Genomic DNA, 26059 nt, shown 5'->3' with positions numbered 1-26059 from the left:
GATGTATTCTTAAAATTGCAAGAATATTTTTCTCAACCACTGATGCCAGAAAGTTAGAAATGCCCATGGTCTAAACACTTCAGTGGTTTTTGGTACTAAAGTAAGGCTTGCTATTTTTCTAGATTTCACAGACTGCTTGGATATTAAGTTCACTGAAAGTGTTTAAAGTATGTTATGTAATCTTCTAACCATATTAAAAAAAAAAAAAAAGAAATGCACAGGCAACATGAAAGACTAGAGAACACAAGGTTGCCAAGTGTATGAAATTGAAGTATTTATGTATTCCATTTTACTTGTGTTAACTGCATTTAATAGTATTGACACAAAAGCTGATATTAGTGGTTCTGAAATGGAAAACAAAATTGATGTAGTTTGCTGCGTTTCTCAGGACTATCCCAAATAAAACTAAAGAAGCAACTTTTAAGTGTGTTCTCACTTTTTAAAATGGAAGCTTTGATCTGGTCACTGTTCGGATGTATAACCGTTGGCCAAAGCTCATCTCTGCAGTACTAGAGCCTCATACTGTTTTGTAATGTTTGAGCCTCTTAAAGAGCTACAAGACCCAACTCTCAGTATATAATTTTCCTGACATTTAAAACTACAAAACAGTAGTTTAAACAGAAGAGATGTATTTAGGTTTAATACTTGTGTCCTTCAATCTTTGCTGTAAGTGATGGCCTCAGCTTCAGCATACTGTAAGTAGTGATCTTGTGGCCAAAACCAACAGCAGCAACAACAAAAAGTGATGAAATCTATCTGGAACTTAACACCTCAGAAAGCCTGTCACTGAACATCCCCGAATGTGTCAATTCATTTTACTAGAGAGTTTGACTCTTGGGCTGAGGTTCACCCATAAGCAGTTGGGAGCAAAAGCCTCGTCTCATTGTGCCTCACCCAGCTGCACTGGTATCAGAAGACGGGCCACAAGGGAAATAAAGCGACGAGCAGGACTGAGCGCTAGCCCACAGCAGGATGCCCCTCAGGCTTCCTCACGGCACCAGAGAAAGAGCCGCGAGCCACTTCGCGCCTTAAAGTCCTTTGCCCGCGCGGGAAACGCGCGCCCTGCCCCTCTGTGGTGGAGGGCCCCTCTTCCCCCTTCACATTGGCTGTGCCTGCTTTCAGTCCGCCAGTGGCCGAGCTGGGAGGGATGAGCCTGTAGTGCGCCTGCGTTATGGTATCTTATGCAGCGCGGGTCTGAAGGGGTTCGTATTTAATTCTTAGTATACGTTGGGGTTGGGCTGTGGAACTGAGCCGTTGCGAGCCGTTGCGAGCCGCGCGCGGCAGAGAAGGAGCTGCTCATGGCTGAGAGGTAGCGGCAGAATGAGAGGGACAAACGGGTGGAGACGGCCGTGAGTGCGCGGGGTTTGAAATGTAATGCTGCCTTCTTTATTGGTCTTTCTCGGCCCCTCCGGTTCAGGACGCAGGAAGGCGCAAAGTTGGTCTCAGGGTTATCGGAGCGGAGACGGGGCTGCACAGGCCTTTGTCGGGAATGGGGGAAAGTTAGGGAGCGCTCGAGATTGCCTGGTTCGGATGGTGAGAGGTGCTTGGCGAGTAACTGGTGTTTGCGGTGAGCGGTTGGCTAGGGCAGGGTGCAGGCAGCTCGTGTGAGCCGCTGATCTTGCCCGGGGCTCTAGCAGATGGTGCTCGGAGTCAAGAGAGTGGTTGGCTTGGCTGTTCTATCCGAAATTTTGGGCCGTTGTCCAGAAGAAAATGAGACCCTGAATATCAGTTCTATGATTATCTTGAGGTTAAGGGAAGAAAAAGCTCTCTGTGTTTGATGCACTTGGGTGATCGTGGGAATTCTTATGTGCCTTACGGTGTTCGGAGAGATTTCTCACAAGCACTTTGTTGCAGTGCAGTTCTAATTAACTCCTAGATGAGTACAAGTATTTGGACACCAAAAGGAAGTACTCGCTGCAAATATAACAAATTCCTAATACCTGTACCTCCTTTTATGTCTTAAATGCCAAAATACTTGGTTTTTATCTCTGTTATCTAAAAAGGCATTACCAAAGATAAGACTTCCTACAGTCTACCTGGGTAGAACTGAAAAACAACTCTACAGGTATATATAAATTGAAGAGGGGTCAAGTTGGATTTACACTTGAATCTTTCCCCTTTCTTGTATATATGGGTTGGCTGTTCTCTTCAGATAATGACATGTCTTTGCACTAACGAATTGTTACTTCAGTTTTCAGAAGAAAGGGACTGACTCCTCTGACACAATACTTAGGAATGGGTTGAACAACAGATACCGTGTGTTGGAAGTCAATGTGATGCAGAGAAATGGAAGTGACCCTGAGAAACACTTGACAATTACAGCATCTCAGTCCCTGGAAGACACAGAACTGTGCATTCTTCAGAATGGCTGGTAATCGATGCAGAAATGTAGATGTCTCAAAAGGGGATGAAATATTGGATTATTAATTCAATTTTCTTGGTGTTACCTTTGACATGAGATTTACTGTATCAAAAATGATAACATGTCCTGAAGCAACCTTTATTTAATGTAATATGAGTATATTAGTGTAATGACTGTTTACCTTGGAAGAATTGATGTGTTATAACTTGTGTTGAGTAGATACTGCTACCTTAAAGTTTTAGTTTGTGCTAACAAACTTCAATAAACTCCAAGCAGGCCATTTTAAGTATTGCCTTGCAACAGTTAAGAGTGTTCTTCTAAATTATGTGCCCTCATAATGTACAAAGCTATGTCCATAAAATGTGAGGTTTTATACAGTCTATTAAAGTCACTTCAGTTTGAGCTCTACTGCAAAAGATTTTCAAGTAAGGGTAGGGTTGTAATTTTAGGTGTTTGTTCATTGCATGGCTTATTACAGAAGAAAAGACTAGCTTAGTCTTTTGAAACACCTGGCTGTGCACATACTGTTTGGAACTGCTTCATTTTCTGTTGAAGCCTGAAAGATAGGAGAAAAGTGTAAGGCTCCCAATTCTTAAAGGAAAGTATATAAAAGATCTTAAACTTTGAAATTTCTAAATCAGTTAAAGTATTTTGCTGAGCTTCTGAAACAACAAGAATTGCGAAGTAAAAGGTTAAATCTCATGTAATGAAAAAGCAGTATGCCAATATAAAACATAATGATGCTGAAATGGCTGAATTCGCAGCTCTAGAATGACTTGAAGCCAGGAGGATTTTCCTACATTCAGGCTGTCCTGATGCATGATCCAGTACTCAAAATTATCAATGCTTTCTCAGGAAAAATTCCTTTTCTCACATTCAGATTTTTTTTGGGTTAATTCCTTTAAAAAGAATAACAATTACCTTCTGTTTCCAAGTATGTCGTATCTGATGCATTATAAATGATAGATTAATATATGGTGTTCCTGGCCTGCGAATGGTTGTTCAAATGTGTTGCATTGCAGGGAGTCTGTTCCAGTTGTTCCAGGAGACATCATTCATTTAGAAGGGGAGTGTAGCTCTCGTACCTGGGTCATAAATGAACAGTCTGGCTACTTGGTTCTTTACCCAGATTTGCTGCTTTCTGGCACTACAATATCAAATAGTATTCGATGTGTGAGAAGAGCAGTGCTGAGTGAAAAGTTTAAGGTAAGTGTTAATTCCAGAGCATTGAGTGTATTAATGGGTTACTGTTCCATTGAGAGTGGTGGGTTAGCTCAATATAAAAAATGTTACTGTTAGCTATTCATAATGTTTGCAGCATAAAGAGTGATTGCCCATTGGAATGAGCTGCCCAAGGAGGTGGTGGAGTCACCATCACTGGAGGTGCTCAGGAGACTTGATGGGGTGCTTGGTTGCATGGTTTAGTTGATTAGGTGGTGTTGGATGATAGGTTGGACATGATGATCTTGAAGGTCTCTTCCAACCTGGTTTATTCTATTCTATAGAATAACTTAGAATGAAAACACTCTGGTTTGACTTAGAAACATGAAATTGTTTTGGTTGCAAGAAACCTTTAGAATTATCAGGTCAAATAATTAACCCAGCTCTGCCAAGTCCCCCACCAAACCATGCCCCTCAACACTACATCTCCATGTCTTTTAGATCCCTCCAGGGTTGGTAACTCACCACTTCCCTGGGCAGCCTGTTCCAGGGCTTGATAACCCTTTTGGTGAAGGAGTTGTTCTTTGTGTCCATCCTAAGCCTTCCCTGGTGCAGCTTGAGGTCATTTCTTCTTGTCTTATCACTTGTTACTTGGGAGAAGAGATGGACTCTCACCTTGCTCCAACCTCCTTTCAGGGAGTTGTAGAGAGCTAGAAGGTCTCTTCTCAGTCTTGTTTTTTCTAGGCTAAACAACTCGAGTTTCCTCAGATGCTCCTGCATGTGTTTTTTGAGAATTGCATCTGAGATAATCCTGTATACTTAATACAGGTAATTGGGCAAAGAAATGGTCATTCCACTTTAAATTCTGGCAACTTTGTTTGATAATCTCTTGCCACATTTTTGTGGATATGAATACTTTGTGAGGGATGGGCCTGTTTTTCACCTTATGAAAACATAACTGCACTTGGCCAAGCTAAAAGCCCCTGAAAACATTGGCCAATTCAGTTCAGAATTGGTGTAGGCTAACTCTAGAATCTGAATCCAACTGCTGGAGCTAGAGAAGAGGAAAAGTTTCTTGTGGTAGTGTCCTTGCTGGTAAGTGGATAGTAGAGAAACAACAGCTTCCATCTACAGCTGATGAAAACTTGTGGATGTGATAGGAATATAAATCCAAATGGGCAAGGGAGTTGTAAATAGGTCTGTGATTGAAGCAAGAAAGTTAATACAGGACATTAAGACCATGAAGTAGAGTGAGCCCTTCATTAGAGGAGTAATGAGAATAAACAAATTGTTTGGAAGGGACTATGCAGAGGCTTCTAACACAGGTACCAGGCCTGTAAAATGTACCAATAAGTACTTAAACCACAGTGGTTAGGTTTCCTGTTGTTTGGTAGTACTAGCTCATGTAGCTAGCTCAAGTCTTAACTAACTTCCACTGACAGTTCTTATAAGTCTACAGGGCCCAGTCCTGGTGATGATGGCAGGATGGGTTTCTGGGGACCTCCAAAGGTCATCTAGTCTGACCTCCCCACAGTCAGCAGGGACATCCTCAACTAGACCAGGTTCTCTGGGGCCTTGTGAAGCCTCACCTTGGATATCTCCAGGGAAGGGGCCTCAACCATCTCCCTGGGCAACCTCTTCCAGTGTTCCACCACTTCTTCCTGATACCCAGTTTAAACCTGCCCTTCTCTGGTTTGAAGCCATTGCACCTCATTCTGTCACTGCAGACTCTTGCAAACAGTCTTTCTCCATCCTTCCTATAGGCCCCCTTCAGATACTAGAAGGCTGCTACTAGGTCTCCCTGGAGCCTTCTCCAGGCTGAACAACCCCAATTCCCCTAGCCTGTCCTCGTAGCAGAGGTGCTCCAACCTCCAGATCATTTTTGTGGCCCTCCTCTGGACCCCTCCATCAGGTTCATGTCCTTCTATATTGAGGGCTTCAGACCTGTGCACAGTACCTCAGGTGAGGTCTCACCAGTGCAGAGTAAAGTGCTAGAATGACTTCTCTGGATCTGCTGGCAATGCATCTTTTAATGCAACTCAGGATGGGATTTGCCTTCTGGGCTGCATGTGCACTGTCTGCTCATGTCCAGCTTCTCACCCATCAGCACCCTGAAATCCTTTTCCCCAGGGCTGCTTTCTGTCACCTCTTTCCCTAGTCTGTATTGATAGTGAGGATTGTTCCAGCCCAGGTGCAGAACCTTGCAGTTGCTCTTGTTGAACTTCATGAGGTTCACCTGGGCCCACCTCTCCAGCTTGTCCAGGTCCCTCTGGATGACATCCTGTCCCTTTGGTGTATTGACAACACTACTAAGCTTAGTGTCATCTATAAACTTGCTGATGGTGCACTCAATCCCACTGTCTGTCATTGATAAAAATATTAAACACTACAGGTCTCAGTACAGACCCCTGAGGGGACACCACTTGTCACTGCTCTCCATCTGGAATTCAAGCCACTGAGCATCACCCTCTGGATGCGACCAGCCAGCCAATTCCTTTTCCATTGGCACTTGGAATAATTTTGCATGAATTGGTAACTGCTTCATACAGGGGGAAAAAAAAAAGAAAAAAGTAACGATAACATTTGCATTAGGCAATACTGCTATTAATACTGCCCATAGGCAAAACTTGATCAAAATGGATTTAGTCTGTACCTTTTTTGTGCCTGTCAACCGCACAGGGATTGTATCATAACATTAAAACTGAGATAAAGGTGTCAGAGAGACCCTTTTACATCTGACTGTTTTCACAGCCAGGTTTGAATAGACATTAGTGAGGTGAAGGCTCTAACGGTCCATCATATGCAGGAAATAAAAAAACATAACTTCACAGAAAAGTTGGCATGAAGTAGGCATAAATATATATGTATTATGTGTTCTCTAATATCTGTTGCAGGGCTCGGAGTTTGGTTCACGCCAAACACTCATTGGTACAATTCTTCATGACATTTTCCAGCAATCACTAACTAATAACTTGGCACAAGAAAAAGTTGAAGTATTAGCAAATAAAGTAGTGTATGGAAAGAAGTATCTCAAAGAAATGTAAGTATGTGTCTATTGTTCTTGGGAGACTTGATAGGAACACTTGAACTAGCAGATAAAATTGTACTTGGAAAAATTTGTAGCAATAGGGGAGATTTCTGCCAAATGACCTTGCTTAATGAAACTTGGATATCTTTTACTAAGATAGGAAATTAATTTATAATGAAATTTAATTACCTTCCCTGCTGAGCTACTTCTATATATCTGAACTATGTTTCTGGAGTAACTATATATGGAGGTTTGGTGGCAGATTGGAATGTTTGTGGCTGTAACATTAGATTTTCAGGCACTTGCCAAAGCTGAGTTAAATGTTGCAACAGTAATTAATTTTGATCTTCAGGAGATGAACAAGAAACTTCTAACTGACTGAGCAAGGAGGTGTCTGATATTTTCATATACTTAAATATGGTTACTTAATGGCTCAACTGTCAGAGGACCTTTAACTCGTTTTCTCTGCAAAGTAGATAGAAATGCTAGTCAATAATCTTCCTATTTCTATCAGAAAATGCCAAGATGAATGGCTGACAGTTGTAATATTTTACCCTAGACCTGATTAAATCTAATTCAATCATGTAAAAGATTACTGTGTCTTTAGGGTATTATAAAATACATGTTGGGAAATGGCAGTCCCAGAGGAGTGGGAACATTGTAGTAAGATTAATTACTCTAGTTCTCTTAGATATTGAGTTGTAACTACTAAGGCTACTCTGAGGCTTTTTTGTGTCACCCTGAGCATCTCTGCAACTGTTGGTTTGTGTATGTAGGCTACTATTTGTTGGGTTTGAAAAGTAAGTTACACAAGTCTACTGGCTGTGGTCATTTGAACTTGTGTGAACCTTTTTGGGCCAAAACCCACTTCTATTTCTGTTATTTCTAGTGAATGCCAGCACCAAATTATCTAATGCGTCATGATCAGGTTCTGTTTAAGGACTCTTCTGCTTTCTTAGATATTTGTAACTGTAGCAGCTGCAGAGGATCATAATTCCTGTCCATTAAAATAGTCTGAAACCTCTCAAAATGTACATGAAGAAGTGGTGGATCAGTGTTTTGAGCTAAAAGCAAAGGGTCTTTTAAGATATTGAATTTCAAGTTTGCATAAAGCATAGGAACAAATTATTTTAAATGCAGTAGTCCAGCGTTCCTTTCTTGCAACTGAGCTATTAGTTTTGTTTCATCACATCTACTGTGCTGATGCTTTCATTGTGCTTCATCTGTCATTTCAAAAGTTAGGTTAATCAGAAATTAACCTAGTGTAATTTTTGTCTCTTGTAATAGATGTTCAGTTATAGTTTCAAGGATTACTCGAGTCAAACCTTAGTGAGTCTCATTATAAACAATTTATAGATATTTATTTAAAAAAATGATAGTTATTTCTCTTAGTCATGTTGCTACTTGAGGCAAAATGTTGCTAGTGCCAGCAGCAGATGTAATTGTTCTGTCTCCATGTGCATGGCTTTATTTTTTAGGTATCATTTAAATCTGAAGCAATCAGAAATAATGCAGGAGGTGCAAGAATATTTGCCGTCGTTTTTCAAATGGGTAGAAGACTTCATGCACAATCCAGCTAACCAAAACAAAACGCAACTAAAACTGTAAGAAGCCAGAATTCTAAGCTAAAACTGTTTTGTGTCAGATCTTGTTCTTTTTACTTCTCATTTTTAGAACAACATTTGTAATGTAAACCTTCTCAGTTGTATGGAGCTAATTAATGGCCTTGCTGCCAAAATAGCTTATCATAACACTTCATGTTTAGCTGCTGTTGTGAGTAGTGGGGAAGACATTAAGTCTGATGGTGAAGTGACATAAATAACTTATTGGTATTAAAATCCCTGTAAACAGTGTGATGCAAAGTAGAAATTTTGGTAATTAGAAAAGCAAGCATACTTGGTCTACTGGCTAGACTAGAAGATACTGTAAATATGTGCAAGATTGCAGATCAGAACGTGAAGCTGTAGTAATCAAATGTAATTCTTCACTAACATAAGAATTTTATCAGTGAAATGGGGATTTTATTCTTTTGCTATACAGCTGTTAGTTGTGATAGCTATAGGGTATTAAAGTGCCAATGAAATGGCAGGTCTGAGTAAAATCTGTATGTTACTTTCCAGAGTAGATCAGTAAACTTTTTTAAGAAACAAATTGGTTTAGAGTGTGGTTAGTCAGAAGACCAAAAACTATTAAAAACAGTTTAAGTTTGTTTTTCTTAACTTTGAAGTGTAGGTGAATAGCAAAACTACATGCCAATAGACAATTGAAGTAACTTTCTGATATGATGCTTCCTCTGTTAATGGCAAGATGTACTTTAGTTAGTGCCTAAAGAGCACCTATAGTGCAGAAGAAAATACACCCAACAAATTTTAATATTTAACTATTAAGAGTGAAGGAAAATTGTTAACTTCTGACTTAATTTTCTTCCTAGGCCAAGTGATGGAAAAAGAGATGATTTCTCTTCCAAGATAGAGTTTGTAGATATCTTGGATGTTGAAGAGAATATCTGGTCTCCCAGGTTTGGGTTGAAGGGGAAGATTGATGTTACAGCCAGGGTGAAAATCCACCGCCAGTCTGGAGTAGAGTCTAGGATAATGCCCTTAGAGCTCAAGTCTGGCAAGGAATCTAACTCCATAGAGCATAGAAGTCAGGTATGAAGCCCAAATGTCAATTTTCACAATCAGTGGTTATTGATATTTAATATTCTAGATGAGCTATTTTGTCTGATGAATGTGAAACCCTTTGTATGTGGTATGGTCTAGATTTATGGATCGCTGATATTGGCATGCCCATAGCTACTAATATAAAATGCAAATGAACTGAGGAGTGAGAAATATATGCATCTACCACTTTCAAACATGTTTACAGTTGTTCTGTTGGAATATGTGTTCTTTAGTCTCCTCTTAGTACACTGAAGTATTAGGATGAGGCAGACTGCTTCAGGAATTACTGTTGGACATCTGTCCAGAGAGATGGCCTGATCTAGAACAAGTAGTTATGCTGTAAGCTTTTGTTAAGGAAGGTCCTTTTAATGGAAGTCCTTGGTTAGGTGCTTGCTATTCATGGCCTCTAGAATACTTGTGATAGTAATGGCTGCTTAACCAGATAATGGTGGAAAAACTAAATACAGGTTCTGGTGTATTTTGGTTTGAATGCATTGTAATAAGCTTATCCATAATGTTTGCAGGTTATTCTGTATACATTGTTGAATTTAGAACGGAGAGTAGATCCTGAAGCTGGATTTCTTCTTTATCTTAAAACTGGTACTATGTACCCTGTTTCTGGAGCTCGCATGGACCGGAGAGGTAAAGTTGATTCCCTTTGCCAGAAACCATAATTATCATTAAATTGAAATTTTAGCAATAGCACAAGGTTTGCTTACATGGACATACTTGTATTCAGACATGTATCATGTTATAATATTACTAATTTCATTAAGCTTATGTTATAAACTTAGTTTTTAATAATACTCCACTCAGACTTTGCTATATGAATTCTCACTTCTTGACTGACTACAGAATTGATGGGTAATTACTTTTGAGTTAGAAGTTATTACAAATGAAGCCCACAATGTCATCTTAATTTTTTTTTCTTGACAGAATTAATAAAGCTAAGAAACCATGTGGCCTTCTACTTAATGCACAGCACATACAAAGCTGCTGTGGGAAGACAGCATTCGCAGCCTGCTGCTTTGCCCCCTGTAGTTGATGACAATCGAGCCTGTAAATTTTGTTCCCAAATGCACAATTGCTTTCTTTACAGCAGGTAAATAAGTTTGATTTGTGTTTTTTAAATAACCTTGAATAATCGTAGCTTTTGGTACTGTGATTTCATTTTTATTTATTTCTGTTCAAGAGCTCTTGCATTCTTGTGAGTCACAGACCTAATGTGTTTGCTCAGGCACACTTTCTGCAAGACAAGCTCTGAGACAAATCTCAACAAAATACTTGCTGCTGATATCAGATTTCTGTTATGTCTAAGTTAACCATAATTACAATTTTTCAAAGTGATCTTCTTGCAACTCACAGAAAATGGCAGCCTTTTGAGGTTGCATTATGGCTGGAGAACACTTCTACTTTCATACTGTTTCCCTGTAGAGTATCATACAAGTAATGGTACACTGATATTACTCTGCTGAGGTGTTGCTGCATCCCAAAGTTAGTGAATTATTTTAAAAACTTACAAGTTTTAGTCTATTGCTGCACAAAAAACCCCCAAACAATCAGAATTGTGTACTGAAGAGATCAAAGGAGAGCTTTGGGGTGATCTTGTGTGAATGTAATGCCCAATTGTTTTAAAAATTATAGTGGTAAAAGTGTATATTGGGGCAGTAGCTTTATGGGCACATGTTATGTTTATGTAAACCAGCTTTTGTGAAAAATTACTTCCAATATTCACTTGCTGCATCGTCAGGATTATTGCTAACTGGGTAGCTATTAACTTCTGAACTAAGTCTTTTCTTTCGTTGCATTTTGTGTATGTATCATAGTATCATTCAGGGTTGGAAGGGACCACAAGGATCATCTAGTTCCAACCCCCCTGCCATGGGCCATGTGATTAAGTATAACATCTTGATAATTGGCTTTGAGTTAAATTGATCTGAAATCTGCTTCTCTAGTAGCTAAAGTTGTTTTCTTAGCTAAATCTCAATATATAATTCCTGCATTACAAAAAGAGGAATAAAAGATCAGTCATCTAAACATATACAGCACAGCCTTAGAAATTCCTTTGATTTGGCTTATTGTCCTTAATTCAAAATCATAGAGATGTGAACTTACTAATATGAGATGGTCCTTATGAAAAAAGGATATAGATTCAACTTTGTGATGATAATCTGTCTGGTATGTTACAGTATATGTTTAGATTTGCATTATGTATATACTGACTTGCAAGAGAAAAGAGACAAGGTAAATCTTTCCTATGTTTGGCTCTGCTTCTAGAGCTGTAGAACAAAGGATGGATAGTGTGTCTTTGCCTCCTGGTATGGCACCTATTATTGAAAGAGAAACCCAGCACCTGAAACCCTCCCACTTAGAGTATTTCAGCCTGTGGTGTCTAATGTTAACGTTGGAGCTGCAAAGTGAAGAGGGTAAAAAGGGATATAAAAATATATGGATGCTGCCTTCTGTGGAAAGGTAAGACATGCTTTCTACCCTGGTATAAGTAATGCTCCCTTCAGTAACTGAAAATGAGGCACAAATGAAACTTGTGTTTTCACTACAAGGAAAACTAGATATTTTCTGCTGCTTGTAGAAATAGCTGTATATGCTATATGCATAGGCAGGTTTGTTTCTTTTTTGTGTGTGTGAGATGTGACCTGATGAAGATGTTAGCCTAATAGATTCGTTAGTTTTGTGTTTGCAGTAGGATGCTGAGGGTTTTTTGTTAAGTCACACAGGGGAAGGAGCAAAGCGGAGTCTCAGTCTTCAGGAGCAAAAGTGGCATAATTCTGTTTCACTCATGTTTGTGGGAGCTGAGGCTGGGTACTGATTGTGAGCTGAGCTCACTCTGCTGCTTTCCTGAGGATTTGCTTGACAGTGATGTGGTTTTTGGACCACATTTCTAGATGTAGCTAAGAATGCGGATATGAGCAGACTAAGGGCTACTGTTGGCTGAAGTAGCATGTTGTTAGACATTTCACACAGCAGCTGGACTAAAGTGGCAATTTGTAGGCTGTAGAAGTGAAATGTTGCAGAGTTACTTTAAGTGAAACAAGCAACAGCTTAGTGAAGTGGATCTGTATGTTTCAGTATTTGCTTTTTAACAGAGAATTATAGATGACTTTAGCCTACATATTAGTCTGTTTTTGGAACAAGTACAATGCTTTGACCTACTTTTACAGTCCTTTTCTGGTCAAAGTGGCTTTTGTAAAGTGACTATTCAATCATCCTCATTCTCCTTGTGTGTGGTTTGTGGCTGTTTTTGTTGATTTGGGGATATTTGTTGTTTTGTCCTTTGTATTTCCATTTTGGTGGTTTGTTATGGGGGTGTGTGTGTATTGGGTGTTGTAATTCTTTTCACTCCAGCGTGTTTTAAATATTTTGCTTACTGAGAGGATATTAATATTAAAACATATTTATTTTTTTAACATCTTCAGAGAGAAGGCTGGAGATTGTGTTGGAAACATGATCAGAGTTCATGAAGTGCAGGAAATTTCCGAGGGACAATATCTACATTTTTTCCAACGTAGAAATGGTGCTGTACCTGGAACAAACCTATTGGTTGGTGATCGAGTGGTTGTGAGTGGAGAGGAAAATGGTTTACTTGGTTTGGCTACTGGCTATGTTACAGGAGTCAGTGTGACAGAAGTCTCCTGTTTATTGGGCAGGTAATAGACCAAAAAGAAAAATATTTGTCTGAAGACACTATGATCTGGTCTATAGTACTTCTAGGTGTCCAAAGAGTGCTGACATGTTCTGTCTCTTCTTTCTGGGCTTGGGGAAGTATCTTTCAGCCATTAAAAATATCAATACTTGGTCACTGTATGTAACTGTCTTTTGAACTAAGTTGTCTGGATAAAAGCAGGCTTGTGAGCACCAGCGACTTGCGTCTCCCTAAGATAAGAGATGCATGGGCACAGTGATTACTTTGTAATCGTCACTCTCAGTATTCAGACTATTTTATTTTTTCAGTTGTTTTACTTGCATCAAGTAATAGCTGTTGCTTCACTCTGGGACCTCTGGAAGATATCACTTAACACTTATTAATGTCTTTAATCATCATACTGCTTGTAAACAGAATGATTTTGTCCATGTTGTTACTGTTACTCTCCAGGAACCTGTCAAAGCTCCCCAAGAGCACCGTATTTAGGTTGGATCATGAAGAAGGAGATTTTGGCATCGGAGTCCCTTTTGAAAACCTTTCTAAACTGATGAAAGATTCCCCAGTCAGGTATGGAAAACCTAACAAATGTCACAAATTCAGTATTTTCTGATCAAGTTTCTCAGCTGGTAGCTCTTCTTGGGTTTTTGATTTGATTTTTCTTTTTCAATCCACAGTGAAAGGCTCCGCAACTTGATAATTGATTTTGACAAACCACGTTTTATCCAACATTTAAGCTCTGTTCTTCCTCCAGAAGCAAAGGAAACTGTTGCAAATATTTTAAAAGGTACAAAGTCTTTCCCCAAATCATCTGCCTGATAGCATGTCTATATCCAAAGTACTTAGCACATGAAATACAAGGGTTTTTTTCCCTGCTTTGGGGGTCCAGTGGTAAGTTTTTCTGCTTAAAAATTAAAATTAGGTTCCTGCCTTGTATGTCTTCCTGTGACTATATTAGTTTTAAACTAGTTGGAAGACCTGACCAGATATTTGTTTTACTTTTTTCATTTTTAAAAAATACTTACTTCTGTTGAAACTGCACGCTGCAGGAACTGAACAGTGCAAACCTTGAGGGAGTAAGAGATGAGCTTTGGTGTAAGCACTGATTGCCCTTGATGGCTTGGCTGCTCTTTAGTGTGTGATGCTTTTTTTTCTTTACCCTTTTTAAAAAGCAATTTTGTTTAGGCATGTGGCAGTCTTGTATTTGACAATTCATTGTTCTCTAATAGTTGTATGTGAAAATGAAAATTTAACTAAACTCTCTTAGAGCAAATAGAACTTTTCATAAAAATGCAGTCTGAGGACTTTTTTTGTTTGAGCTTTGCCTAGTCCAAATAGCTGGAACCTGTTGCTTATTGACATCTGCCCGAGCAGCAACAGCTCTGGTATACAAGAAAACAAGATGAGGCATGTACAACTCATTTCTCTTCACTGAGAGACATATGTTTTCAATTATATAATGTGGAGGTGATCATTTAGGATATTAGGAAAAAAAAGTCACAAAAGGTTTAAGAATAAAAATGTCTTCAGGGATTTATTTCTAGGACTGTAGTGCAGACCCTGTACTGTGTCTTGTGTGTTATGTTTAATATCAGTACTTGATTAGAACCTATGGACTTTGTTCAATTCCTTAAGGACTTTGGTGGAGGAGGAAGGTGTAATTTTGTTTTCTTAACTAGCAATTATTACAATGATTATGAAGTGTAGGTATTTAATTTTGAGCTTTCTTCTTAAAGGTCTAAATAAGCCTCAGAAACAAGCCATGAAGCAAGTGCTGCTTTCAAGAGACTACACACTTATTGTGGGTATGCCTGGAACAGGAAAAACAACTACAATATGTGCTCTAGTAAGTTCATGAACTGTGATGTTTAAATGGTTTTGGTGAGGTTTAGAGGATAGCGTTAAACAAGCTGTCCAACATCAATTGTCATGACTTGATCTACTGTTAGCTGCACAAATTCAAAGAAGAAAATGCATGTCTTTGTACTTAAGAGCTTTATATTTGGTGGAACTAAAAATGTATTTTTGGGGAGTAGGATTTTCTTTCGCTTGGGTAGGAATATATGTGAGAGGGAGAAGATTGAAATGTAGTATTTAATTACTTCTGTGATACTTCAGTGATAAAATTGCCCCCAAGTGTCAGCACATCCTGAAGTCCTAAGTCACAGCTCAAACAAAGGGACTCCTTGGGGAAGTCAATAACTTGTCCATTGTAAATTGTGTAAATGCATGGTGCTGAAGCTATGCACAGCCTGCTAGTTATCTTCTGTAGCTGAAGGTCCTCTCCCCAGGAAGGGAGCTGTAGGGAGCATACTGGATTCATGCTGTGGGCCAAGATGAGTTTTTCTTGAAATAGCAGTATAATCTTGCCTCCAGTTGTTATCTGCTCATGGAGAAAAAAGGAGGCTGGAGTGCCAGTAGCTGCTGCTATTATCAGACCAGTGTGTTCTACTGAATATGGTGTAACTAAATTGTCATGGAGAGCACTTTATGGGAGTGAGCTGCAAGGCTTGTTCTTACAGTGGGGATCTTTAGGGTGCAGTTCCTTCTTCCTAGCGCGGTTTGAGTGTGCATAAGTGTCTCTAGCTCATGCAGCTTGTGTGCGTGGTAAGTTTGTTGTTTATGAAAGCCATCAAGTCTACAGCCCATATTGCTTTGACAATAGCTAATTGGCAGATCTGCTAGAAAGACTGGTAGACATGAAGTCATACTTATTATTGGCTTCCTCCAAAACTTCTTGTCTACCCAATCAAATGTAGGATTGCTGATTCTTGAATATGAACTAACAATTACTTTTCTTTCCCTTTGCTACTCATTAGGTGAGAATTCTTTCTGCTTGCGGCTTCAGTGTTCTTCTGACTAGTTTTACGCACACAGCTGTGGACAATATCCTGCTAAAGCTAGCCAAATTCAAAGTTGGTTTCTTGCGCTTGGGGCGAGCTCAGAAGGTTCATCCCGACATACAGAAATATACAGAGGAAGAAATTTGCAGGTCCAAATCAATTAAATGTGTAACAGACTTGGAAGAGGTCTATAACAGTCAGGTAAGAAAAGTGGGGTTTGCTAGCCCTGCAAATTTGTTAAGGCTAATTACGCTAGCGTTCTGGTTGGTTTGGATATTGCTGAAAACGAGCCCATCCCAAGGGCTCTTCTTGCTGCTGCAGGAAATTCGAGATGAAAAAAGATACTCAATCTCTGGCTATAATTTTGTGATAGGCAATAATGACTGAAATTAGCAGTCTGAAAGTTGAAAAGTATTGTTTATATCCGCACAGTGTATCTGTAAGTGATAAATTCTGAAGACTTAAGTGTTTTTATCCTAGATCTTGTGTGGGAGGGTGATGATTAACTTTTGCAATGTCCCGTACCTTTATTCACATCTTCCTGCTGTTTGTCTTATTTCTCCTCCCACATGTGGTGTTGGTGCCATTTGTGCAGTCAGCAGATGCGGGAAGAGAAAGTGGTGTTTTGTGGCCAAGCTCTGATTTTTGATGGAAGGTTTAGTGCCACCTGTATGACTATTGATGCACATTGTAATGGGAGCTGAGCAAACTGAGTCAGTGGCAGCTTTACATTTGTTAAAAGAATGAAGCTTCAGGGTAACTGGAGTTAACTTTCCAAAGGCTGCCATTCACTTTTTTTTTTGGATGGGCATTGCAGGGGAGAAGTCATAAAGGAAATCACTAAACATATCATATTGTAGTTATTGCGGTGGAAGCACAGTTGTGGGAAGGACTCTGTTGTTGCTGCTGTTTTATCTTCTCTTTGGAATTCTGAAAAAAACACCCCAAAATGCATAATTTCCTACAGCAGTCATTTTAGCATGCTCCATGAAATGTATATGCATAGAATCTGAGGCCACTCAAAACATGTAGCCAGGAAGTTTACTACATTCTGCTCTAAAGCTGGGTTTTGTTTTGTCACTTGTAATCAATGCAAGAATCTGTGAGGCCAATATGTTTGCAAGGTGTGCTCATCTGATTTCAAGGACTAATGCTTTGATTTCTTGAATTTTATACTTCAGTTTCATTTGAGACAATTTCTTTTTCTTTTAACCTGGAAAATGTTGTGCTAAGGGATGTCAGATGTATCTTACCCTTAAAGTGTGTATCAATTTTCAGCCAGTGGTAGCAACATCTTGCATGGGAGTAAATCACCCCATCTTTCATCGGAAGCAATTTGATTTCTGTATAGTTGATGAAGCTTCCCAGATAAGCCAGCTCACCTGTCTGGGCCCACTATTCTGCTCCAAAAGATTTGTACTGGTAGGAGACCACCAGCAGCTGCCTCCACTTGTGCTGAATGCCGAAGCAAGGTAAGATAAAATGCAGCTGGACAGTTGTTAGTAATGTGAATTCTGGGAAGGCTCTTGCAGTGTTTTGGCTGATATTATTTTTCTCTCTTCCAATAGAGATCTTGGCATGAGTGAAAGTTTATTTAAAAGGCTGGAAAAAAACCAAAATGCTGTTGTCCAATTAACTGTGCAATACAGAATGAATAGGTATGTAAAACTTTTATTTATTACATAGGAATATAATGTGGGATGGAAACTGCAAGGTTTAATGCCTTTTCTTGTTTCTTAAATCATTAGTAAAATTATGTCGCTGAGTAACGTGTTAGTGTATGAAGGCAAACTGGAATGCGGCTCAGAGAAGGTGTCAAATGCCACTGTTAACTTGCCCAACCTAAAAAACCTGAAACTGGAGCTTGCAGATGCTTCAAAAACCTGGTTGAAAGAAGTACTCGATCCAGACACACCTGTGTGCTTTCTGAACACAGAGAAGGTAAAGTTCATTGTGGTTTTCCTCTCAAAAATGTATTTTTGAGTACAAATTCTCAAGGTAGTCAACATATCAAACTTCATACAGCTTAGGTAGGGTTAATTATGTACCATTAAAAACTGGATTTCTACTTACATGTGAAATATGCAACACGCAAAAATGTTGTTTGTATAGCTGATGAACTGGGGTGGTGCAACTAGTGCTGGAAACAGCACATCTAAGAGCGGCTGAAAATTTCAGTTCACAGAATACTTCAGAACACAGTGAATGTGCTATAAGCTTTGTTCCCTTGTACAAAGTGTGGCTCTAAGTCTCCATCCACATTGGATTCCCATTGGAATGGGCTGCCTGGGGAGGTGGTGGAGTCACCATCATTGGAGGTTTTCAGGAGGAGATTTAGTATCATAGTATCATTCAGGGTTGGAAGGGACCACAAGGATCATGTAGTTCCAACCCCCCTGCCATGGGCAAGGACACCCCACACTAGATCAGGCTGGCCAGAGCCTCATCCAGCCTGGTCTTAAACACCTCCAGGGACGGGGCCTTGACCACCTCCCTGGACAACCCATTCCAGGGTTTCACCACTCTCATGGTGAAGAACCTCCTCCTCACATCTAGCCTGAATCTCCCCACCTCCAGCTTCATTCCATTCCCCCTAGTCCTATCACCATGGGTTAGTTGTTTAGTTGGGTTGGATTGGTTGATGGGTTGGACGCGATGATCTTGAAGGTCTCTTCCAACCTGGTTTATTCTATATTCTATATTGTTAGAAAAAAAAAAAAACAGTGATGAAAAAAATTCCATCCCCAAAACCCCCACCAAAGACAAAGCCAGTACTTATTTGTTGTGCTTGATTTTTATAGCTTTGTTTCCCCTGTATACTGTTGTTCCTTCAGCTTTTCTTGGTTACTCTATGAACATATTTGTGAGGACGTACAATAGGGAAGTAGGGAGAGTAAAAAATATCATGATGCCATCATGAATCTTGTGTTTATTATGCTTGCTTCTTAAGACAAGGAAAAACCCTCTACTGTTTTTGGAATTAATAATGTGAAATTTTTGTGCCAGTAGTTGGAAATCTTTGTTCATTTTCTGCCAAACCCTGTGTCAGTCTGCAACTCCTCTTGACAGCTTGGGTTTGAATGCTGAAAACATATATTCTTGACTTAGTCTTCTGAAGATTTCTAGTCCAAAGGTGGTTTTGTTGGGTGGTTGGGGTTTTTTGGGTTTTTTTTGGTGCACTATCTGAACATAATAAATAGAATCAGAAGTTTGTATTATCATAAGCATGACTTAGATCTTAGATCCTTTTTCCCCCTGGAGTAGTTGTTGTGTATGTTTTGACCAGATAAATGCAAGTATGGATAGAAAGCAACTGTTCGGTAAAACAGTGCCTTTAGAAAACCTGAGCTCACACAAGTTTGGAGGCTGCTTAGGCATAATGTTTTCAGCACTATGAATTTTAAATTAAACCAAAATAACAAACAGCTGTAACAGTGTAGATTTTAATTCAGTTTTGATTGGACAGGTCATAACAACAGTTAGGTTGAGTGCGTGAATGGCAGGGTGAGAAAAAGTTACTTTACAGAAAGTATTAAGTCATGTACCTCTTGAGACAGGCAATGTCGAAACTGCTGTTTTGGAAAAGGTATTGGAGTCTTTTAATATGAAGGAAAATATCTTTTGCTGCTTTAATCTGCACAACATACTGAAAATATGCTAAGTCATGTAAAAGAAGCTTGGAGGATGCATTGCAAAAAATATAGTTCTGGCTGAAGTATGGCGTGCACTGCTTAAGCAACAATACAGCTTGAGGGGTTGTGTAGCTGGAATCTTAAACCTGTGGGTGCAGTAGCCTACTACTAATATATGTGCTACCTTGGAGAGCACTACATAGAGTTGCAGCAGTGTCACCTGTGGGTTTGTCCATCTCTGTTAGAGGATTTTTTTTTTTTGTTCAGTTGCAGTGCTTTAATGCTGTAGGCATTGAACATAGATTGCACTTAATCTCAATGAGACAGTTGAATTCCTGGATTTTCCAAGCTTTGGATGCATCTTGTATACTACTTGGATTCTCTGTGTGGTGATACTGCCGTAGCAAGCAGGCACAACCCACCTGGAATACTCATACAAATACTTTGTATTGCTTTTCCTGCATGGTCAGTGTTATATTAACAAATTCATCCACTCAGGTGATACTGGGATGGTTGTTTGCACAAGTAAAACTTGTTGTAATAGGCTTGTGAGAGAGTTTCTTTAAGTCAAACTATATCACCTCCCATTTTAAGTGGTAAAGCTGTCATAAAAAAATTAGAAGGAAAACTGAACAAAGTGGCATCTAAGAAAACATATGTCACTAATAACAAGAGGCAAACAGTGGAATGGGTTAAGTAATAAATGAGAGTAAATGAATGATATGAGGTAGTAAATGGGATTCGGAGTTGGAAAACAGGCTGATTTAGTGTATGCTATTTTAGACTTTTAAAAAAAAAAGTGGTTTGTTACTTGACCCCAGATAGTTAGCCTACTGCTAGTTTACAAGGAGGACAACATCAGGGACACATCTGTTGCTAATGATACTACTTAAACTTTAAAGAAGCCAAGGACTGAACTAAGAGGAAAAAAATATAAAGCTGTGATGCTGAAATGACTCAAGTTCACAGGAGATCTGCAACTGAGAAGAGCCTGTTCCCTTCCTCTTGACACCCAGCTCTCAGATAGTTATACACATTTATTAAATCTCCTCCCAATCCCCTCTCCAGACTAAAAAGCCTCAGGTCGCTCAGCCTCTCCTCATAGGGCACGTGCTTCAGTCCCTTAATCATCCTCAGAGCCCTCCACTGGACTCTCTTGAGTAGATCCCTATCCCTCTTGAACTGGGGAGGCCAATACTGGATGCAATATTCCAGGTGAGGTTCTCACCAGGGCAGAGTAGAGGGGGAGGATCACCTCCCTCGGTCTGCTGGACGCACTCCTCTTAATGCACCCCAGGATACCATTGGCCACAAGGCCACATTGCTGACCCATGGATAACTTGTTATCCACCAGGACTCCCAGGTTTCTCTCCACAGGGATGCTCTCTAGCAGATCACCTCCCAGCCTCTACTGGTGCAGTTTATTATTCCTTCCCAGATGCAGGACTCTGCACTTACCCTTGTGGAACCTCATTAGGTTTCTCTTTGCCCAGCTCTCCAGTCTGTCCAGATCTCGCTGAATGGCCGCACAGCCTTCAGGCGTATCAGCCAAGCCTCCCAGTTTGGTATAGTCACCAAATGTGCTGAGCAGACACTCTGTCCCCTCATCAGTGTCAGGGATGAAGATGCTGAAGAGGACCGGACCCAGCACTGATCCCTGGGGGACTCCACCAGTTACAGCTCTCCAGCTGTACTTGGCACCACTGACCACCACTCTTTGGATTCTATTTTGTAACCAATTTCTAATCCATCGCACGGTCTGTTATTCTATCCCACACTTCCTGAGCTTGCTCACAAGGATATTATGGAAGACAGTGTCAGAAGCCTTATTTAGGTCAAAGTAGACTACATCCACTGGTCTCCCTTCATCTACCTATTCAGTTATGGCATCATAGGATGCTATCAGATTAGTCAGGCATAAATTCTCCTTGGTAAATCCATGCTGACTACACCTGATCATCATCTTGTTTTACAAGTGCTTAGAGATGACCTCCAAAATGAGCCACTCCATTGTTTTTTCCAGGGATGGAGGAGAGGCTCACTGGCCAATAGTTTCCTGGAACCTCTTTCTTGCCCTTTTTGAAGACTGGAGTGACATTGGCTTTCCTCCAGTTCTCTGGTGCCTTGCCTGTCTGCCAAGTTTGCTTTCTAGGCTTGTTTTCTGTCTTTCTGGGCTCATTGATACATGGTGTGGGGAAAGGGAGTTAAATATATTGTGTGAACTCTAAAGTTGTATGAAACTTTGTCAGCTTCTTAAGGTGATTTGCTAGTATTAGAAACTCGTTTTGTCAGATTATTTCAACTTGTTTTGCAAATGCAGTTACAGTATAAGTTCTTATACTCTGTAAAATTTAACATTTAGTTTTATTAAAACTGTTGCTATAAAAACACAAATGGCAGGAGTTAGGCATCAGAATGTAGCATGCCAGTGTAGACAGCAAGAGTGATTATTTTCTGTTTGTATTTTTGAAGGTCCCAGCACCAGAACATGCAGAAAAAGGTGGTGTAAGTAACATGACAGAAGCTAAACTAGTGCTCTTCCTCACATCCTTATTTATTAAGGTATCTTTTATTTTATTACATTGTTGGAGGGACAGGTTTATTATTAATCATTTTTACACTGCTATAGTAATGGTAACTATATGTACTCCATATGTATCTGTTCTTTGGGGGTTAAAATAAACATTGGCTACATGTAAATGACAGAAAATTAAGAAGGTGGTAAATGGGATTCAGATCTGGAAAGCAGAGGCTGATTTAGTATATGCTCAGCTTTTAGACTGGTTTCACATGAAGATGTTTGTTACTTGACCCCAGATGAGTGAGCAGCTTGCAGTCTGCATTCAGTTCCCTGTCCCTTGCCTGGTTGTATTTGAGATGCAAAAATAGCTGGATGCCATATTCTTTTAAGAGATGAGGATCTTCTTGTGAGGGAGGGGAGAGGATTTGCAGTTCTTCCTTATTTCATCAAGTTGGCATCAGGAGCAGTACAGAGTAGGAGTTCTGAATGTTCAGCTGAGGAAGAAAATCAGAGTATTTCAAGCATGCATGTCTTGTGCTAAGTTAGGACAAAGCTTGGGAGCTTGCAGTAACGAATATTTTCTATGTTTTTTAGCTAATACCAGTAAACTGTTGAAAGTTTAGTGTGAATCCTTGAGGGTCTTCTGACAACAATGAGTATCCCAAGTCAATCGTAATGACCACTTTTTTCTTGTTTCTTCTTTCTTCAGGCTGGCTGTAAGCCTTCAGATATTGGCATTATATCGCCATACAGACATCAGTTAAAAACAATCACTGATTTGATGGCAAAATTGAAGGAGAGCGGAGTGGAAGTCAACACAGTAGACAAATACCAAGGGAGAGACAAAAGTATCATAATTGTATCTTTTGTTAGAAACAGCAATGATGAAAATGTAAGTTGGTAATACTAACTTTCAGTCAATTTTAGTAGTTAAACCCCTTATTTTCAAAATGCATCTATCTACAATAAGTTCTGAAGATTAGGTAGGAAAAAGAAAACCATATTACATTTATCTTGCAGCTTGGTGCCCTCCTGAAGGATTGGCGACGTCTTAACGTTGCTATCACAAGAGCCAAGCACAAACTCGTCATGCTGGGCTGTGTTCCCTCCCTCTGCCGCTATCCTCCTTTGGAGAAACTGCTCTGCCACTTGCAGTCTGAGGCAATGATATCCTTTTTCTCTGTGCTGTTCTGTGACAGGAGAAAGGTAAGATTAAGTTCTTGAGATTTGAGATCAGAATGGGAAGATCTGAAATTATTTAGGTTACTCTTGTGATGCAGTGATTTGCAACACAGTACAAAATGTGCCAGTTAAGTAAGCCAAAAATACCCTTCTGATCAAGCTAATGGTTCTATGTAGAACCTTCCGTTCTTCAAAAGCAGAAATAAATCCATGATGATTTGCAATTCAACTTTGTCATAATTAATTTTGAAGCCTGAGTTTTTAGTTGATAATGTTTTTGCATTTTTTGTATCATCCCAGATTCTGGGCAGCTGTCAGGGTGTTTTCCTCAGGATTCCCATGCATCTAAACATATCTGGTGAGAGAGCAACTCATGAATACTGTTGCTAGAACAGGTGGTGGTGTAACTTTCAGATTTGTTAATTTATTTTCCTTCTCTCTGCCACTGTCCTGAGTTCGTTCAATCTACAGCTGCTTTCATCTCCGTTTGAATAGGAAGGACCTTGTTAGCTGATTTCTTTGCAGACACCAATAGCTATTTAAAGAGGTTCTGTTTTTTGTGAAAGCATGATGTTGCCAAAATGTTTCCTTAACTTTATACATCTTCAATCTTCCAACAGGGGCTCATGAAAGCATCCACAAGTGTAACATTTTGTGATTGTGAGGATGGAGAGTTTTACAGGCATTTCTGTACTTCCTTTTGATGCTGCTGAATGTAAATAACTGGTTAGTGGGGTATGAGTGCTGATGTGTGCTGTTCAATATGAATGAAGCCTATACAGAAATCACATGCAATTATTTTAAAGGTTTCCCTTCAGTAAAATAAAAATACTCAGTTCTTTCTTAAAGCTGGTTGTTTTAATACTGTTGTAACAAACCAGAAACATGAAGCTTCCTGTTCCTTCACATACTGGGTAGCTACTTCTGTGTTTACTTTTATCTCGATAAATGATTATCAGGATAAGTAAGTGGGGAAACAGTGGAGGAAGAGTGGGGAGTAAACTAATGCTCCCCAATTGAGACATAGTTTTCTGGGCTCAGTTTAGTTTTAAGGACTTAATGTAGTTTACATACAGCAATTAAATTTATTAGAATTTCTAAATAAGATGCTGTGTTGTACTGTTTGGAAAAAACAAACAACCAACACACAACAGGAAAAACTTACTTCTTCAGATTCTCACATTCCTCTTTAATGTGTGCTTCTGTCTTTTTAAACACTGAAGTCTCTTATATTTCCATACATAATGTAAATAATTTATCACAGGAAGATCCCTGGGTGATTTTTCTAATGCCTTGATTTTTGCAAATATCAGGGAGAAATACAATGTTGAGTCACTTAATTCCCTTGTATGAATTAACCTATTTAGCAGATGAATCTGAAGTGAAATGCTACTCATTTGAAGATCACAGTACAACTCTGATTTCAGTTCATCTGGTCTGTAGTCCTTCCTTAAAACCAAAATCAAACCCAAAAATTCCCAAGAAACAAAACTAGAGATACAGCTTGGTGACTAAGAAGTTTGCCCAGGTTCTATCATTTTAAAAATAACAGCTGTACAATACACAATACCAAAACATCCTTTACTTGACAGACGTGTTTTAGTTTTGTTGTACTACCTCATACTCTTGTATGGAGATGCTTCTTTCCAAGCTTGCTGGTGGAAACACCAATTTTGTTAATTCTTCATAAGCACATTTTTTGTGTTCTCTTGGATTGATGTCAAATTGTGTGCACTCTTAGCCACAGCCTAACTCCTAGCTGTTAACATGTGGGCATTTTAACTCTTTTAAACTGCTCCTGAACTTCTGTGATGTTTGGAATAATAAAGATTTGATGTTGGTTTTGTTTCTGTTGTTAATAATTTTCTTTATATAATATGGATCTTTTGAAGAGTACAAAAATGATTCATATAGTTGACAGGATATCCTATTTTTTTTCAGGTCAAAATACATGCTGCTGCTTCGACAGTGTATATCCTCTAGTTCTTTCTAAAGATCAGCAACATTAGGGTAAAACACTCAATTACAGGGATTTCAGAGTAATGTATCCATGTATAGAGAAGTGTACAAAAGCCTTAAACTTTGTCTCTTTTCTTACACTAAATTGTGTTTTTCTAGGATGTGATTCACATGCTATTAGAAAGCTAATAAATAACTGATTTGAAGATATTGCCACTCCTCTGGAGAGCTGCATGAGACAAGGCCCAAAAACAATCCCGTATTTCTATATCTATTTCTAAAATATGACCTTGTTCATGGAAAAAAATCAGATTAAACAATGCTTTGGTCTGGTAGTCTCAAAGAAAACTGAGGTGTGAGTCTCTAAAATGCTCATACACCCTAATGAGTACGTGTATCTCAGGGGTATTTTGTAAAATGAAAAGTCATTTAGCTGCCCTCAGGACAGCCTGCTCATGCAGAAACAGTCACTGATGCAGCCCTGCCTTAGCAGTGTGTGTTGTGAGGCTAGCACAATCAGAGTCTGACTTAAGACCACTTAAGAGTAGAGGTTCTTTTTTTTTTTTTTAAGAGGTGGGGATTACAGGTGTAAGAAGCATCCTTGTCCTCAGGGGCAGTGTTCTGCCCGTCTTTGCCAGACCATAATGACATTTTTCTCTGTGCTGTTGTCTGTAGTCATTGGAACGGAGCAGGGTGAAGTATATTGTGTGGTTTAGGGTAGTCTGGGAAGAGGGGAGAATAGCATTTGATTTAGAATAATTAAGATCAAATTCTAGGGCTTAGAGGTCTGAGTTTAGGCTTGCTGCACCCTGTGTGGCAGAAATGCTGGTGTAAACACCTCAGACTTTGGGGGTTACAGTGTGTTTTGGTTTCCCGGTGAGTTTGAAATTTCAGTGTTTTTAAAGCTAAAACTCAAATCGTACTTGAGATATCTGTATTTTAAAAGCCTGATTTTTATTCCCTATACAGAAAGGTTTTTCTAGACCAATAGTATTTGTTTGTACACGTTATCCAGCCTTCCAAAAATTGTTTTTAGTCACAAGAGAAAGG

At 39.4% G+C, this 26059-nt stretch overlaps 1 protein-coding gene across 1 annotated transcript; it reads left to right on the top strand.

The window, feature by feature from the left end:
- Positions 1-1039: 1039 nt before the first annotated feature.
- Positions 1040-25044, top strand: DNA2 (DNA replication helicase/nuclease 2). Its single transcript, XM_068140151.1, has 21 exons — positions 1040-1309; positions 2192-2371; positions 3385-3568; positions 6418-6563; positions 8030-8155; positions 8983-9202; positions 9739-9856; positions 10151-10316; positions 11492-11686; positions 12649-12879; positions 13326-13442; positions 13550-13659; positions 14609-14718; positions 15692-15916; positions 16994-17187; positions 17284-17373; positions 17464-17656; positions 21820-21909; positions 22578-22760; positions 22889-23037; positions 23654-25044. The coding sequence occupies exons 1-21, from the start codon at positions 1299-1301 to the stop codon at positions 23706-23708; spliced, it is 3093 nt and encodes a 1030-aa protein (XP_067996252.1). The 5' UTR covers positions 1040-1298; the 3' UTR covers positions 23709-25044.
- The last annotated feature ends 1015 nt before the right edge of the window (positions 25045-26059 follow it).

The sequence above is a fragment of the Melanerpes formicivorus genome, unplaced genomic scaffold (assembly GCF_026170545.1).
Source record: "Melanerpes formicivorus ecotype bairdi unplaced genomic scaffold, bMelFor1.0.p_v2 SCAF_6, whole genome shotgun sequence".
Lineage (NCBI taxonomy): Eukaryota > Metazoa > Chordata > Aves > Piciformes > Picidae > Melanerpes > Melanerpes formicivorus.
Note: the sequence above shows the minus strand (reverse complement) of the source record. Positions and strands in the feature narration are given on the sequence as shown.